General features: G+C 36.6%; 1 protein-coding gene across 1 annotated transcript in view; it reads left to right on the forward strand.

Annotated features, from left to right (window-relative positions):
* The first annotated feature begins 489 nt into the window (after positions 1-489).
* LOC127625340 (RING finger protein 145-like) overlaps positions 490-15,460 on the forward strand; it is a 53,706-nt gene continuing 38,735 nt past the window's right edge. Inside the window, exons 1-2 of the mRNA XM_052100583.1 lie at positions 490-653; positions 11,165-11,382. Of these exons, the coding sequence (XP_051956543.1) occupies positions 11,199-11,382 (184 nt within the window). The 5' untranslated portion in view covers positions 490-653; positions 11,165-11,198. The remainder of the gene's footprint in view (positions 654-11,164; positions 11,383-15,460) is intronic.

Below are 15,460 nucleotides of genomic sequence, written 5' to 3' on the forward strand. Positions count from 1 at the left end.
CCACAGCCAAAAATATAATTTGGCCTTTACAATTAAATTCTAACTTTTGATTTTGTTCCCCTTCTAAGGTCTTATCACACATACACATTACATACTGTACCTATGACTGCTCTGCAGACCAGCATATCTCCAAAGGCTAACTTCTGGCCAGAGCCACAAGCGACTCAAGAACGCGCATGCGCAAAAGTGTACAAACCGGCAAAATTGCGTTTTTTGTGTGTAATATGAAGTTGAGAATAACATTTTTGATACCAATGTTGCAGATTGTATTGCTGATGTGAAATATGTTGTTTAACCGTAAGCTTGGCAATCAGTTTTTGAGATTTCTGTGTTCTCTCATTTAAGTAGATAGGAGCTGCACTGACATGACTGGAAACAGACTTCGGAGCGTTCCAAAGATGACCGCCAGTGGACTGATTTGCGAGGCATAATTTTTGTGCTGCTCCACAAAACTACGCACGCGCAGATCAAACTCAAACGCTGTATGTAATGGCTGCCTGATGGAGTGGAACAATTTAGGCGCTCAGTCTGTTCTGATTATAATTTGACCATAAAAAAGGATAACGTCATGACATCTGATCTAAAATGGTTTATATTCATCGAGAGACGCAGCCTCAGACGAAATCTAACAGCCTGAAGTGAAAAGATAGCATGTAAGTCTATTTCTATTTTAATTATCGAGGCGTTTTCAAGGGAATAACTGGAACAGTTCACCAAAGCTACTGTTAGCTGGCCAAAACAAACTAATTTAACTCCACATATTTAACACATCTGCCTTTATTTGCATATGCACATTATTTAATATTGTTTTAAGAGCTGTAAGGAGAATACATTAAAGTTCACTAAACCTTTAACAGTAACGTGCTCATCCAGTCAGCGCAAAGTAAAAACAACCAGGAAAAAGTCAAATCATTATTCTTCAGAGTTACATTTAAACCTGTATTTAGTGGTTTTCTTACTATAATAATATGTCTAAAATCTTTATCTCCATTTGTGATCAGCTTCCTTTTTTGTAACTGTAACTGTGAGTGTGAGTGTTGATGTGTCGGGGTTATTGGAGTTCAAACACGTTTAACAAGACTAACACGAGCATAACACATCCAAATGAGTTTAAATATGGAACATACAACACTATATAATCATTATAGCAACGTTTATTTGACTATACTGATGTGAATAAAGCTGTAGGTTATGTGAGTATGTTGTATTTTTCCCCATCTGGTGGTAATAGGAGTAGTAGGAGTGTCCTGTTCTTCCACCCCCAGAAAGTACTTTTCACCATGTGGTATTATACATTTAGTATTACTGTGTACCATAGTAGTGCTATTGCCATGTTTATTTATGGACATTTACCATGGTAATACAATACCATAGAGTTGTATTCATGCATCATGATAATACCAATTGTTATTTGTTGTTTGATCTTGTGTTAAGGAATTACTGTGGTTTTACTACCATTTTTGAAGTACCTAGGAAGTATTGCTTTTTAAACGCATTGTATTTGCATATGGTAGTTGTGCAGTTTAAACATGGTTAAACAATTTGTAAGTACTTTTATAATATATATTACTTAGAAATGTGTGTGTGTGAGATATATACACACACACACACATGCATACATACACTGGTGGCCAAAGGTTTGGAATAATGTACAGATTTTTCTGTTTAGGAAGGAAATTGGTACTTTAATTCACCAAATTGGCATTCAACTGATCACAAAGTATAGTCAGGACATTACTGATGTAAAAAAAAGCAACATCACTATTTGAAAAAATAAAAGTCATTTTTGATCAACTCTAGACAGGCCCCATTTCCAGCAGTCATCACTCTAGTGAGTAATCATGCTAAATTGCTAATTTGGTACTAGAAAATCACTTGCCTTTATATCAAACACAGTTGAAAAATATTTGGTTCTTTAAATGAAGCCTAACGTTGTCTTTGTGTTTGTTTTTGAGTTGACACAGTATGCAATAGACTGACATGTCTTGAGGTCAATATTAGGTAAAAAAAAAAAAAACACATTAGTCAGTCATTGTTTTGAGAAATGAAGGCTATATATACAATGCTTGAAATTAACAAGATTACATACTAAGGTGTACAATACAGTCTTCAAAGATAAAGTACAACTGGCACTAACAAGGACAGAAAGAGATGTAGAATGCCAGATGTGCAACTAAACCTGCGGATAAGCACATCAGAGTCTCTAGTTTGAGAAATAGACACCTCACATTTCCTCGGCTGATAGCTTCATTGAATTCTACCGGCTCAACACCAGATTCATGTACAACAGTAAAGAGAAGACTCAGGGGTGCAGGACTTATGGGAAGAATTGCAAAGAAAAAAGCCACTTTTGAAACAGAAAAACTAAAAGAAAAGGTTAGAGTGGGCAAAGAAACACAGACATTGGGCAACAGATAATTGAAAAAGAGTGTTATGGATCTTAACCCCATTGAGCTTTTGTGCAATCAGTAGACTGAGTAGTGAGTGAGATGTGCCCGACAAGACAGTCACATCTATGCAAGTGTTACAGGAAGCATGGGGTGAAATGTCACCTGAGTATCTGGACAAACTGACAGCTAGAATGCAAAGGATCTGAAAAGCTGTCATTGCTGCACATTAGGGATTGATGAGAACTCTTTCAAGTAGTTTAAGTTCTGAAAATGTTTTTTTTTAAATGCTACTTCGGTGAATAAATGTACCAATTTCTTTCCATAAGAGCAAAATCTGTACATTATTCCAAACTTTTAGCCACGTGTGTGTGTATATAATATAATATATATATATATATATATATATATATATATATATATATATATATATAGAAAAGAAAAGAAAAACTGTGTCCAGGTGTACCTAGGAGAATTGGTGCTATTTTAAAGGCAAAGGTGGTCATGTCAAATATTGATTTAGCTTTTTATGTTTACTGGACTTTGCATGACATTAATTGTTAAATGAAAACAATTAATTTCATTATTTTTGTGCCTAAAACTTTTGCACAGTACTGTATAAGGCTGAAACGATTAGTTGACGTTGTCGACAATTTTTCGTTTTAGAATAGTCATTTGGTCTAATTTAATGTAACATGAGATCACTTTAAACTCTAATGATGAGAGCAGCACTGTAGCTCGCACCTGTATGAGGGAATTATAATGCAAAAATACAAAGTGAGTAAATACAGAAGCACTCTTGTTGTGGAATAAGTGGAGCTGGAGCTGCCTGTCGAGCATCCCAAGTGTTATATCTTAAATGCAGTTATATCCAATGTGCTATAGCTTTATTAAAGTTCAAATAATACACGCTGGAGTGGGGACGCTCATCCCTCGAGTGCACATGCTTAATGCAGCGAAACTTTATTATAACGTGATGGCTTGTGACTTACTGAATCATAATATATGTCACTGTGGATTTCTTATCGTGAAGAAAATTGGCAATACGCAGCTTTATTAATTTGAGAGAGTTTGTTTGTTTCGGTACAGCAGGGAAACCACAGAATCTATCTTTAAAGGATCAGGAAAGCCACCTACCTAATCCCCAATTTTTGCCCCTCAAACTGTGAACGAGTCTCGAAATGTGTGGGAAAATATGTAAATATGTTGGCTGGTATTGTGGGTGGGAAGAGGGAAAATGGAAGGGGGACAAGAAGAGCTACTTCCAAAAACCCATACAAACAACGGAGATGGCTGCTGAACCATTATCAGTGCAGATGAAAACAAAAGAGTTTGGGCCTGTATATTAATCATGGGAAAAAGTGTGAAGTGAAGATTATAGAATCAATACTGCTTGCAAATCTTCAAAAAGATTGGGATATTTTGTTCAAACATTTGAGAATTAAATTATACAGAGCAGAGATTACCACCAAAGCCAGCACTGCTTTGAGACTTTTTAATAATTCATAGAAATGTATTCTTACAAGATGTTTTTCACTTTTAATACAAGTTAAACTCTATAGACAAAATTTGTGGCATAATGTTGATTGCCACAGAAAATAATTTCAACTCATCCCTCTTTTTGTAAAGAAACAAATCTCGTGCAGTAAGGCACATAAAATGAAAGTAAATGGGTCTGATACACAAACATATACACACTGTTTTTAAAAGTATAGCCATAATACTTAAACATAATATTTTTACATGACTCGAAAATTGCTATAAAATCGCTTACTAACCCTGTCTGCGTAAAGTTATGCAGTATTTCAGCTCCATTGTCATGGTGACATAATACCAGTAAACAATGAATGTAAATCCTGGAAACTTGATGTAATTGTAGATCAAAAATAGAGTTCACATGACTTTGAGTTTTTGGTTTCATCATTGTCTTCTGTCCGTCATGTTACCCTGTTTCTGATCAGATGCGTGGCAACAAGACTCGATCAGCACCTGCGTCTAAATGGAACAGCCTCCACAAATAACATCGACTAATCATTTCAGCCCTAATTGCTACTTGCAACTGTACTGAATAAAAAAAATGTGGTATTTCGCTGTTATTATTAAGCTTGAGTCTGGAGTAGTAGGAATCAGTTCAAACACCATGTGAACTGTCTATTGAAGCGTTTTCCCCCGTCATTATACTTTTGACTTAACATTTGAGAATATGGACCATCTAAAACGTTTTATTTATTTGTTTTATGCTTTTTTTAACAGCCAGGATAGGAATGTTCTATGCAATAATATAACATGCTGAATGGTTTATGTATTTATTGCACCCTCTGTGGACGAAGGAAACAACGTCAATTTAAAAATCAGCAGACTTTAAAATGTTTTATATAAGTTCATATACATATATATATATATTAATATTTTTATTTCATTTTAAAAAAGTACATTTTCATGGTTCAGTCAGTACTGTTTATTTTTGTAATGAAGTTCAGCACTATTTTACTTTGAGTGTTATTTTGTTCATTCAAGATCAATTTTTGGTTCATTAATTGGTTATCGGCAGGTACTGCCCAACTTATTTCCACGGCCAGTCGACCTCTAACGGCTGATAAGTGTTTTTTTTTTTTTTTTTTGCATAATCAGTTTATCTTTATAAATATCTTTATAGTGTGGAACTAATTGGGCGTACTCAGTAATATGTAAAAGTAAAGAAACACAAACCTCTAACTACACATTATTTCAATATAAATGTATAGCTTATTAAGAAAAGCTTTATTGTTAAGTAGTCTATTGGATAGTGTAGCAGCAAAATTAACAGTAATTCCAGTCTTCAAGTCTACAGTAAAAGAAGGCTTTTCTTTTTAAAAATTGTTCAATTTTGTATCTGGATTTCAAAGGATTTAGATCTATTTTTTTTTTCAATTTAGTTGCAAGAAATCAGTTCACTTTTCATTCAGTTATTTGTTTGAACCCATTCAACTTAAATATTGTTATAAATTGTAAACAAATTATTATTATTATTGACGTTTAGAATTTTAAATACTACAGTAATATTTCTTAATCGTGCACCTATTACTTTAAAACCCTCTGGCTTTTATTTTGACATTCTGAACTCTCCAGGAAGTCCTGTAGGTGTCTGTCTGATGATTTCATAGTAGTTTAATTCGCTTCTTATTCAAATTCTGGTAAAAGACTTTAAAATGGACATGACAATAAAATTGAACAAATCTTTAAATTTTAAATCATATGATATTTTACTTATGGACTGGCGACCTGTCCAGGGTGTCCCCCGCCTTTCGCCCAATGTTAGCTGGGATAGACTCCAGCCCCCCGCGACCCTGTACACAGGATAAGCGGTTGACGATGGATGGATGGATGGATGGATGGATGGATATTTTATTTAATTTACAAAACCCCAATTTTTCTGAAAAACAAAATTACGTAATTAATCTTTTAATTATTTTAGCAAAGTTTCCCATTCACAAGACAAGAGTAACTCAGAAAAAACCCTCTTATATTACCTTCTGTAACACTGATCTTAAGGTTCTAAAGCTTTTCAAAGTCATGTAACTGCCCAAACATGATTTTTTGTTTGTGTTTTATATTATTATTCTTGCTATTTTTGTTCTTTATTGTATTTCACATTCTCCGATCTGTTGAACAATGTAATTGTTTATTTTATGCTCTGTATTTGACCATGTTATTAACCTAAGCACAATAAAAAAAATATTAGGCAGTAGGGCTGGGTATCGATACATTTTAGGCACCGACCGAATTGCCTTTGTCGTTCGGTACCAAATTTCGATACCTAAGTGGTTAATCTCGTCAATGTCAGTGATAAGCATGTAGTATGCTAGATGTGCCCAAATCTAAAAGTGCTGGTGATTGGCTGTGTTTAGGCATCAAGGAAAAATACTAGTATCAGAGAATGGTTTGAGTTCCAGGGCTGAGAAAGAATGTTATTAGATTAGATTAGATTAGATTAGATTCAACTTTATTGTCATTGTGCAGAGTACAAGTACAAAGACAACGAAATGCAGTTTGCATCCAACTAGAATTGCAAAAAACCAGAAAGGTGCAATGTGATATTCAAGTGTAGACAGGTGGTGCAAAGGCAGGACAAGAAATATATTGCAGTGTTATAAGAGCAGAATAAATATGTAATATGAACAGTGTATGAACAACATGTACAGATATGTGCAATGAAGTAGCAGTGACATTGTAGAAAGTAGTAAGAATAATATAGATATATGCAGTGTATTGGCAGAATATATAATAAGAAAAACAGAGTAAATCTGGATATTCTGTATGAACCATATAGACAGATATGTACAGTATGTACAGCTATGTGCAGTGTGGTAACATTATAAGAGCAGTAAGAAGAAGTGTATGTGCAGGATGAATAGTATGAAGAGCAGTAGAATATGGCTATGTATAGGTGTAATTACAGTATGTACATTTTTAAATAAATAAATAGAACAGAATGGGTGGGATAGGGTAGTGCAAATTGTCCGGGGGTCAATTGTCAACGGGATGCAGAGCTAGAGTTCAGTAGGGTGACAGCCGCAGGAAAGAAGCTTCCTCTGAAACTGCTGGTTCGGGTGTGGAGGGACCTGAAACGCCTCCCTGAGGGTAGTGATGTGAACAGTCTGTGGTTGGGGTGGGAACAGTCTTTGATGATGCTGCGCGCCTTATGCAAGCATCGTTTGCCCTGGATGGCCTAGATGGATGGGAGTGAGGAACAGGTGATGCGTAGGACAGTTTTCACCACCCTCTGCAGTTCTTTCCGGTCATGGGCAGAGCAGTTGCTATACCAAACTGTGACACAGTTGGTGTGGATGCTCCCGATGGTGCAGTGGTAGAAGTTCACCAGGATCTGAGGAAACAGTTGGACCTTCTTGAGTCTCCTCCGAAAGAAGAGAAGCTGGTGAGCCTTCTTTATCAGGGTAGAGGTGTTGAGGGTCCAAGAGAGGTCCTCAGAGATGTAGATGCCCAGAAACTTGAAGCTGGTGACAAGCTCCACCTCAGTCCCGTTGATGAGAATGAGTGTGTGTGTGCCAGCTTTAGACTTCCTGAAGTCCACAATGAGCTCTTTGGTCTTCTTAGTGTTGAGAGCCAGGTTGTTGTCAGTGCACCACGATGATAGGTGCTGGACCTCCTCCCTATAGGCAGTCTCATCGTTGTTGCTGATGAGACCAATCACCGTAGTGTCATCTGCAAACTTGACAATGGTGTTAGAGCCATGTACAGGTGTGCAGTCGTAGGTGAAGAAGGAGTAAAGGAGAGGGCTCCGCACACATCCCTGTGGTATGCCGGTGTTCAGGGTGATGGTTGAGGAGGTGTGATTATCTAACCTAACAGACTGAGGTCTGTTAGTTAGGAAGTCCAGAATCCAGTTACAGAGGGAGGAACTGATGCCCAGTTCACTGAGTTTGGTGTTCAGTTTGGTGTTGAATGCTGAACTAAAGGCAATGAACAGTATTCTCACATAGGTGTTTCTATTGTCAAGGTGGGACAGGGCAGAGTGAAGTGCCGTAGAGATGGCATCCTCTGTGCTCCTTTTCTGACGGTAGGCGAATTGGAGGGGGCCAGTGAGGGTGGTAAGCAGGTCTTGAGATGGGCCAGGACCAGCCTCTCAAAGCACTTCGTAATGATGGGGGTGAGTGCAACTGTACGGTAGTCATTAAGGCTTGGTTGTGCTTGGCCTTTTTGATGCCCCCATTCAGGTTAGCCCTGGATGAGCTATAGGCTTGAGCATCACCTGATCTGAATGCTATGTCTCGTGCTTTCAGCAGGAGTCTGACCTCACTGTTCATCCTTGGCTTCTGATTAGGGAAAGTGGTAATCCGTTTGAGGGTGGTGACACTGTTGATGTTTGAGTTGATACCTTTCAGAACGGAGGAGGCATATGAATCAATGTCCGTGTGGTAGTCATGGGTGGCCTGAGTTGCGAACACTCTCCAGTCAGTGTTTCCAAAGCGCTGCTGAAGTGCCGAGTCAGCTCCCTCTGGCCACACTTTGACTGTCCTTACTGTTGGTTTCACACATTTGATGAGTGCTAAGTACTTGGGCAGTAGAAACAAAGAGAGGTGATCTGAGTGTCCTAGATGGGGGAGGGGAGCAGCTTTGTATGCATCAACTATATTTGTGTAGACTTGGTCTAAAATCTTTCCTCCTCTTGTGGGGCATGATACATTTTGATGGAATTTAGGCTGTACAGTCTTTAAATTTGAGTGGTTGAAGTCACCCGCGACAATGTAGGCTGTAATAGTTAGTTAGGCCGTAATATCACTAATATTGCAAACACTGTTCTACGTTACAGAGAAACACTAAACCGTAATAATGAGCCTTTAAAATATAATTTTTATAAGTGCATGCATGAGCCGCAGCGACACCGGGAAAAGCCGTAATGATTCTGAATATGTCGGAAAAACCAGCAAGAAGACTGTCTGAAAATGTTGTTCATTTATAGAGAGAAATGCACATTCGGGTTGAGCAAACAGACGATGATCTCGGGATCAACGATGGTCAGAGTGATCGCCAATAGCTGATGCCTTTGAACATGTCATGACGATATTTGGCTAGTTTTCCCATTAATCAATTAAATTATGATTATTATTATTAGACTATTATTATTATAAAATTAATATATATAAATAATTTGCCCAAAGACAAACGTTTGAAGAAACACTTTATTATATTATTAAGTACAGATGACAAAAAAGCCGTATATGGGCATGTATGACGCGCTGATACAGAGGCATGCAGTCTCGTGGAACACGAGCATCTAAGGATCTCACACTTTGTTTCTGCCTTCTGATTTTTACTTTTTATGAGTGCTGCAAATGACCTCAGACATCTCAGCTCTGGAGGTGCTTTGTGTTCAGTTCACTTTATATCCACAGAGCGGTTTATTGTGAACGCAACTCTGCAGCCTGTAAAATAATACAAACTATATAAAATAATACAAAAACAAGTTCACCTCGAACCATGATTTATATTTCAGTGATTTATTATCATCATTATAATTATTATTTTTACATTTATAATTGTTTTTTTTGTCTTCATTTGTTTAAGTAATTTTCCACCTGCTTGTTTAGACGTATTCTTGCTCGATGATAAGTGCCACCTTTCCATTTACTGTCAGGCAAGAATCTGTCTAAACATGCAGGCGGAAAATTACTTCTATATAATATTTTATCATTTTATTATTTATTTATTTGCTTTTTCGTTTCATTTGGAGTTCAATTTGAATTTAGAAATGTATTTGATTTTAAGTTTTTCGTTTTTTAAATAAATAATTACATTTTCAATGCAAAATCAATAAAGCAAGAATATTCACTAATCCCTCAGCCCCGAGGTTTCCTATGTAATTGGATATATATCGTGAAGGAAGGAAATAAACAAATTTATTCACACACATGATGTATTATCCTGGATTATGAAATTCCCGACGGGTAGAGAAAGCACAGATGATGCTTTGCCAGAGAGATGTTAACAACTTATTTTTTTTTTCCAGTTTCTTTTGAACTTTTAGTTAAAATAAATAAAAAATAAAGTTCAAAGTTTGACATCAAAGTGTCTTGCTTTATTGTGTAAGCTTAACCCTAACCCTGCTTAATGAAAATGATCCCATAGTACCACCTAGCTTCCAACCAGAGGCAATAACGGTGTTCATCGTTTTCCTGCAGATTTTGTTTTTTTTTACAACAAAAGTATCGAAAAAAAGTATCGTTTAGGAACCGGTATCGAAGTCAAGGTATTGGTATCTATATCAATATTGAAACTTTTTGAACGATACCCAGCCCTATTAGGCAGGTGGTTTTAATGTTGTGGCTGATTGGTGTATACACACACTGTAAAAATGGGTAAATGCTGTGGCTTTCATTTCTTTTGTCCAGATCTATTAAAGTGTGTGTGTGTGTGTGTGTGTGTAACTGTCAGTAAAAATAAATAATTAAGTAAAGTTGAAATTCTAAAAAAACAAGAGCATTATCATTATTTCTTAAATAATCGGTGAAACTATTGTTTCTTAAAATATGATTAATATTATAAACACTTTTGTCCACCAAATCAAAGTCATGTGGTGTAACCAACATATTGGTAGCTATTTTGTTTATGTTCAGAGAAAAAAAAAAAACAGAGAGAGAAGCTCTTTAGACCCTCAAGACTTAGTGTGAAGTTTAAAAAGAATAATAATATTAGTAATAAAATAAAATAAAAATCAGATTTTGTAAATGTTTTTGAAATTAATGATTAATTTTTTCAAGGAGCATTGCTTGTTACTTAATGGTTACACCACATTACATTTTTAAAGTCATGAAATTATTTTATTTTGCATAAAGTACTATAAAGTTAAAAAAAAAAAAAACTCTTGAACACAAAGATTACATTTTTAATAACTTGACAAGTGTTTTAATTAGATATTATAAAGATTTTTTATTTTTAACCCCTCAGAGAGCCTTATTTGTCAACAACCCATGAACAACAAAACATACTTTTTGAGTTGTAGCAACAGTTCTTTTGGCTGTCATCCTTTTACACACAAACACTGACTCACCCACGCATGTTATCTTTTGCAATTTCAGGAATTGTGAGTAGTTCATGTTTTCACCAGATATTCTACATATGCATGATGGAGCAAAGCGTGCATGGACATATCTTGCCTCTCTGCTTGAATGACATTGAAATAACATGTATTTGGAGGATTGACTTCTATCGCCTATTTAAAAGTGTGTTTAATAATCACCTCTCTGTTATTCTTTATTTGAATCGTGTTTCTCTCTCAGTTGAGGTTAAGGCCCATTTCTTACCCTGCTGGTCATGGCGATGAGGGCCCGTTTGGAGGCGGTTCTGAATGTGGGTCTGCGGATCCCAAGCATCTTGCTGCTGGAGGTGCTTTACCGCTGGGACGTCAGCTCCTTCTTCCAGAAGATCCAGAGGAGCAGTCTCAACAATAACCCCCTCTTCCAGTACAAATACATAGCGCTCTACCTGCATTATGTCGGTAGGTTCAAGCACAATGACCTGCATATAAAAGCACTGTAAACAAAAGCTATTTAGTGCAACTCTTAGAAGTTGTTTAAAAGTATTAAAGTATGATTGCATGGCTAGCTTGTGTAAAACAAATCTATTTTTGTATTATCATGTTTTGATTGTTGTTGTTTTCCTAGCTGTTTGTACTCTCAGATAAGTGTAAGCAAATTGTTTGCATCCTGGCTGAAGTCCTCTTGTAATGGGTCGGTGGAATCGTAGAGTCAGGATTTGGGAAGATTTTAATGCCAAGAACAGTCTAGGATGTTAGTCATTAAAATGGTAATCAAATGATTATCCTGCAAGCTGTAATTAAGCCCCATTACATGTCAAGATGCCTGCTTCGTTAAAGAGAGTGAAAACAGAACCGAGCTGAAAAAGGCTGAGGGTACAAGAGTGGCATGGAGAGAGAGTTTGATATTTGTGCAGAATAATCTTTTTATTTCTTTTTTTTTTTCTCAACCAAGGCTGACTGATTTTGCATTTGTACAGATCTCATGCATCAGGTTTTAAAAGGGGTTTCTCTAAACACATTTTTTGATTTGTCTTATTAAGTATTTGAAGCATTTCAACCTTTTTCAGACCAGTGACCCCTGCATTTAAAGCTGGACCTAAAATGTCATATTACCATATTATTGTATTTACATACATTTTTGATGCTTACATTTTACAATACAAACCCAGGCATGTGCAGTTGAATTCAGAAGTTTACATACACTTAGGTTAAAGTCATTAAAACAAATTTTTTTAACCACTGCACAGATTTCATAGTAGCAAACTATAGTTTGGCAAGTCGTTTTGGACATCTGCTTTGTGCATGACATGAGTAATTTTTCCAACAATTGTTTACAGACAGATTATTTCACTTTAATTGACTATCACAATTCCAGTGGGTCAAAAGTTTACATACACCAAGTTAACTGTGCCTTTAAGCAGCTTGGAAAATTCCAGAAAATGATGTCTAATTAGACAATTAGCCAATAAGCTTAAGATAGGCTAACTGGAGTCAATTGGAGGTGTACCTGTGGATGTATTTTATGGCCTACCTTCAAACTCAGTGCCTCTTTGCTTGACATCATGGGAAAATCAAAAGAAATCAGCCATGACCTCAGAAAAGAAATTGTGGACTTCCACAAGTCTGGTTCATCCTTAGGAGCAATTTCCTAAGGCCTTAAGGTACCACGTTCATCTGTACAAACAATAGTATGCAAGTATAAACACCATGGGAACATGCAGCCATCATACCACTCAGGAAGGAGACAGATTCTGTCTCCTAGAGATGAACGTAGTTTGGTGCGAAAAGTGCAAATAAACCCCAGAACAACAGCAAATGACCTTGTGAAGATGCTAGAGGAAACGGATAGACAAGTATTTATATCCACAGGAAAGCATATCTTATATCATCATAACCTGAAAGGCTGCTCGGCAAGGAAGAAGCCACTGCTCCAAAACCACCATAAAAAAAGCCAGACTACAGTTTGCAAGTGCACATGGGGACAATGAAGAGATTTTGGAGAAATGTCCTCTGGTCTGATGAAACAAAAACTGTTTGGCCATGACCATATGATACTGTCCATCATTAAGTTTTGAGGAAAAAGAGTGAGGTTTGCAAGCCGAAGAACACCATCCCAACCGTGAAGCATGGAGGTGGTGCTTTTGGGGTTCTTTGCTGTAGGAGGGACTGGTGCACTTCACAAAATAGATGGTATAATGAGGATGGAAACTTATGTGGATGTATTGAAGCAACATCTTAAGACATCAGCCATGATGTTAAAGCTCGGTCACAAATGGGTCTTCCAAATGGACAATGACCCCAAGCATACCTCCAAAGTTGTGGCAAAATGGCTTAAGGAAAACAAAGTCAAGGTATTGAAGTGGCCATCACAAAGCCCTGACCTTAAAAACCTGACTCAGTACACCAGTTCTGTCTGGAGGAATGGGCCCAAATTCCAGCAAATTATTGTGAGAAGCTTGTGGAAGGCTACCCAAAATGTTTGATCCAAGTTAAACAATTTAAAGACAATGCTACATAGGGCTGAAATGATTAGTCAACGTTATCGACAACATACGATCGTCACAACCCTTTTATGCTTCAAAACGGGACCCGTTTGGGACGTCTTAATTTGGTGCAAAATACAGGACGTCCCTGCTAAAACGGGGCAGTTGTAAACACAAGCAGCAATGAATATTGCATGTGCCATTTGGTTGGAAACTGCCCTCATGAAAACATCCATTGCTAAATACACACATGGTGAACATATGCAAGCGACAAAATCAGACCTGTCCTCATATAATGTGCGGTTTGAACAGTCAGTCGAATTTTAGAGGGAAAAAGCAATTTTTCCTGCAGTTTGAACAAAGCCTTGGTATAGTATAGTATCTTTCTCGTCCAGCGGCTCACATGAGTTAACTGTGGGACTCACCCTGATCTCTGAGCGATGGATTTGGTGTGGAGCTGTTCAACTCTTCATTGTCTCTGGCCAGCTGATTCAACTTCTCCTGCAAGAGGCAGCAGTGAAGTCAGAGGAGTTCAAGCATGCAAACTATCTTCAAATGACTTTTTATTAATTTGGCGGACACTTTTATTCAAAGCAACTTACAGTGCAATCCAAGTATACAAGTCCATGCATTCTCTGGGAATGAAACCAATGACATTGGTGTTGCTAGCACCATGCAATGCCAACTGCTCTACTAGAACTATAACTAAGGGATTCATGAGAAGTTTAATTATTCTGGTTCCGGTTCTGATAAAAGTTCCACTTAAAGGAATATTCCAGGTTCAGTAGTTAAGTAAAAAAAAAATTGTCTACAAAAAGTTTCATTGTCGAATAATCGTTTGATCTCATTTAACGTAACATGAGATCACATTAAACTAATGATGACACGAGAGAGGAGCACAGGAGCTTGCACCTGACTGAGGATAGGAAGAAAACACATGTCCAGATGCACTCTAAACTTTCCAAACAGCTTCAGGTAATGTAGATCACAAAATATAATGGAAAAATGCTAAATAAGGAAATACAGAAGCACTGTCATCGTGAAATAAAGCAGAGCTGGATCTGGCATTCCACTTAAGCAAACCTGCATGTCAGAGCATCTAAAAAGCAAACAACCTGGCATTATATCTTAGCTAGATATCATTATATCTAATGCATCCTTTATTATATTTATTCATAAGTTCAAATAATAAGGAAGTGCATTATAAACAAACTCCGAAAATGGCATTTCTCTGTGCGGTCAGCGCCACGTGTATGTGTTGCGTGATGGGGGAGAGATTGGGGACTGACGCACCCTCTGGTGCGGGGACTGTAGCTAGATTAATAACGTGATGGATTGCAATGTATTGAATCATGATATACTGTAGCCTATGTGTCACGTGTGTATCTTATTGTGAAGTAAATCGGCGATACGCAGGTCTATTAAGAAGAGATTTTTTGTGAGTTAAAGATGGATCGAAGTGAAAATAAAGGTGAGCGAGTGTTATCTTAGCCCATTATACACTGCAACAAAGGGTTTGATCAAGTATTTGATCAGTCTTTTTTGGCTTGTTTTCCAAAAATAATATCTAAAACTCCTTTAAAACAACATACAATTACATTAGTAGCTATACTGCAGAAAAACAAATTGTTATTGGAGAATGTTGAATACAATATTTCATATTTTAAAATATCTAATAACAGCCTTCTTAAAACAAGATACATTTACCTGAGAAGCAACACATAAGATATTTAGACTTGCTTTTAAAGAATATGTGGAAAACAAGACAAAAACTCTTGATTACAATAGTGTTTTTTTGCAGTGAATATCTTTACTGAATTAAACTTAGTTTTTTTTTTTTTCCTTGGAATTCATTGAATGTCATTTAGAGATAATTATAAAAGATGATTTTGTCCTCTTTATTGTTAATAAGCATGTTTAATTTAACCTTTTATGTCAGGGCACAAGCAGAATAATTGGTTAAGAGCTAATGATTAATCGTTGCAATAATAGCCGAATAACTGTTTCTATTATCAAAATAATTGTTAGTTGTTGCCTAATGCTAATGCTACCAA

This window comes from Xyrauchen texanus, chromosome 31 (genome assembly GCF_025860055.1).
Source record: "Xyrauchen texanus isolate HMW12.3.18 chromosome 31, RBS_HiC_50CHRs, whole genome shotgun sequence".
Taxonomy (NCBI): Eukaryota; Metazoa; Chordata; class Actinopteri; order Cypriniformes; family Catostomidae; genus Xyrauchen; species Xyrauchen texanus.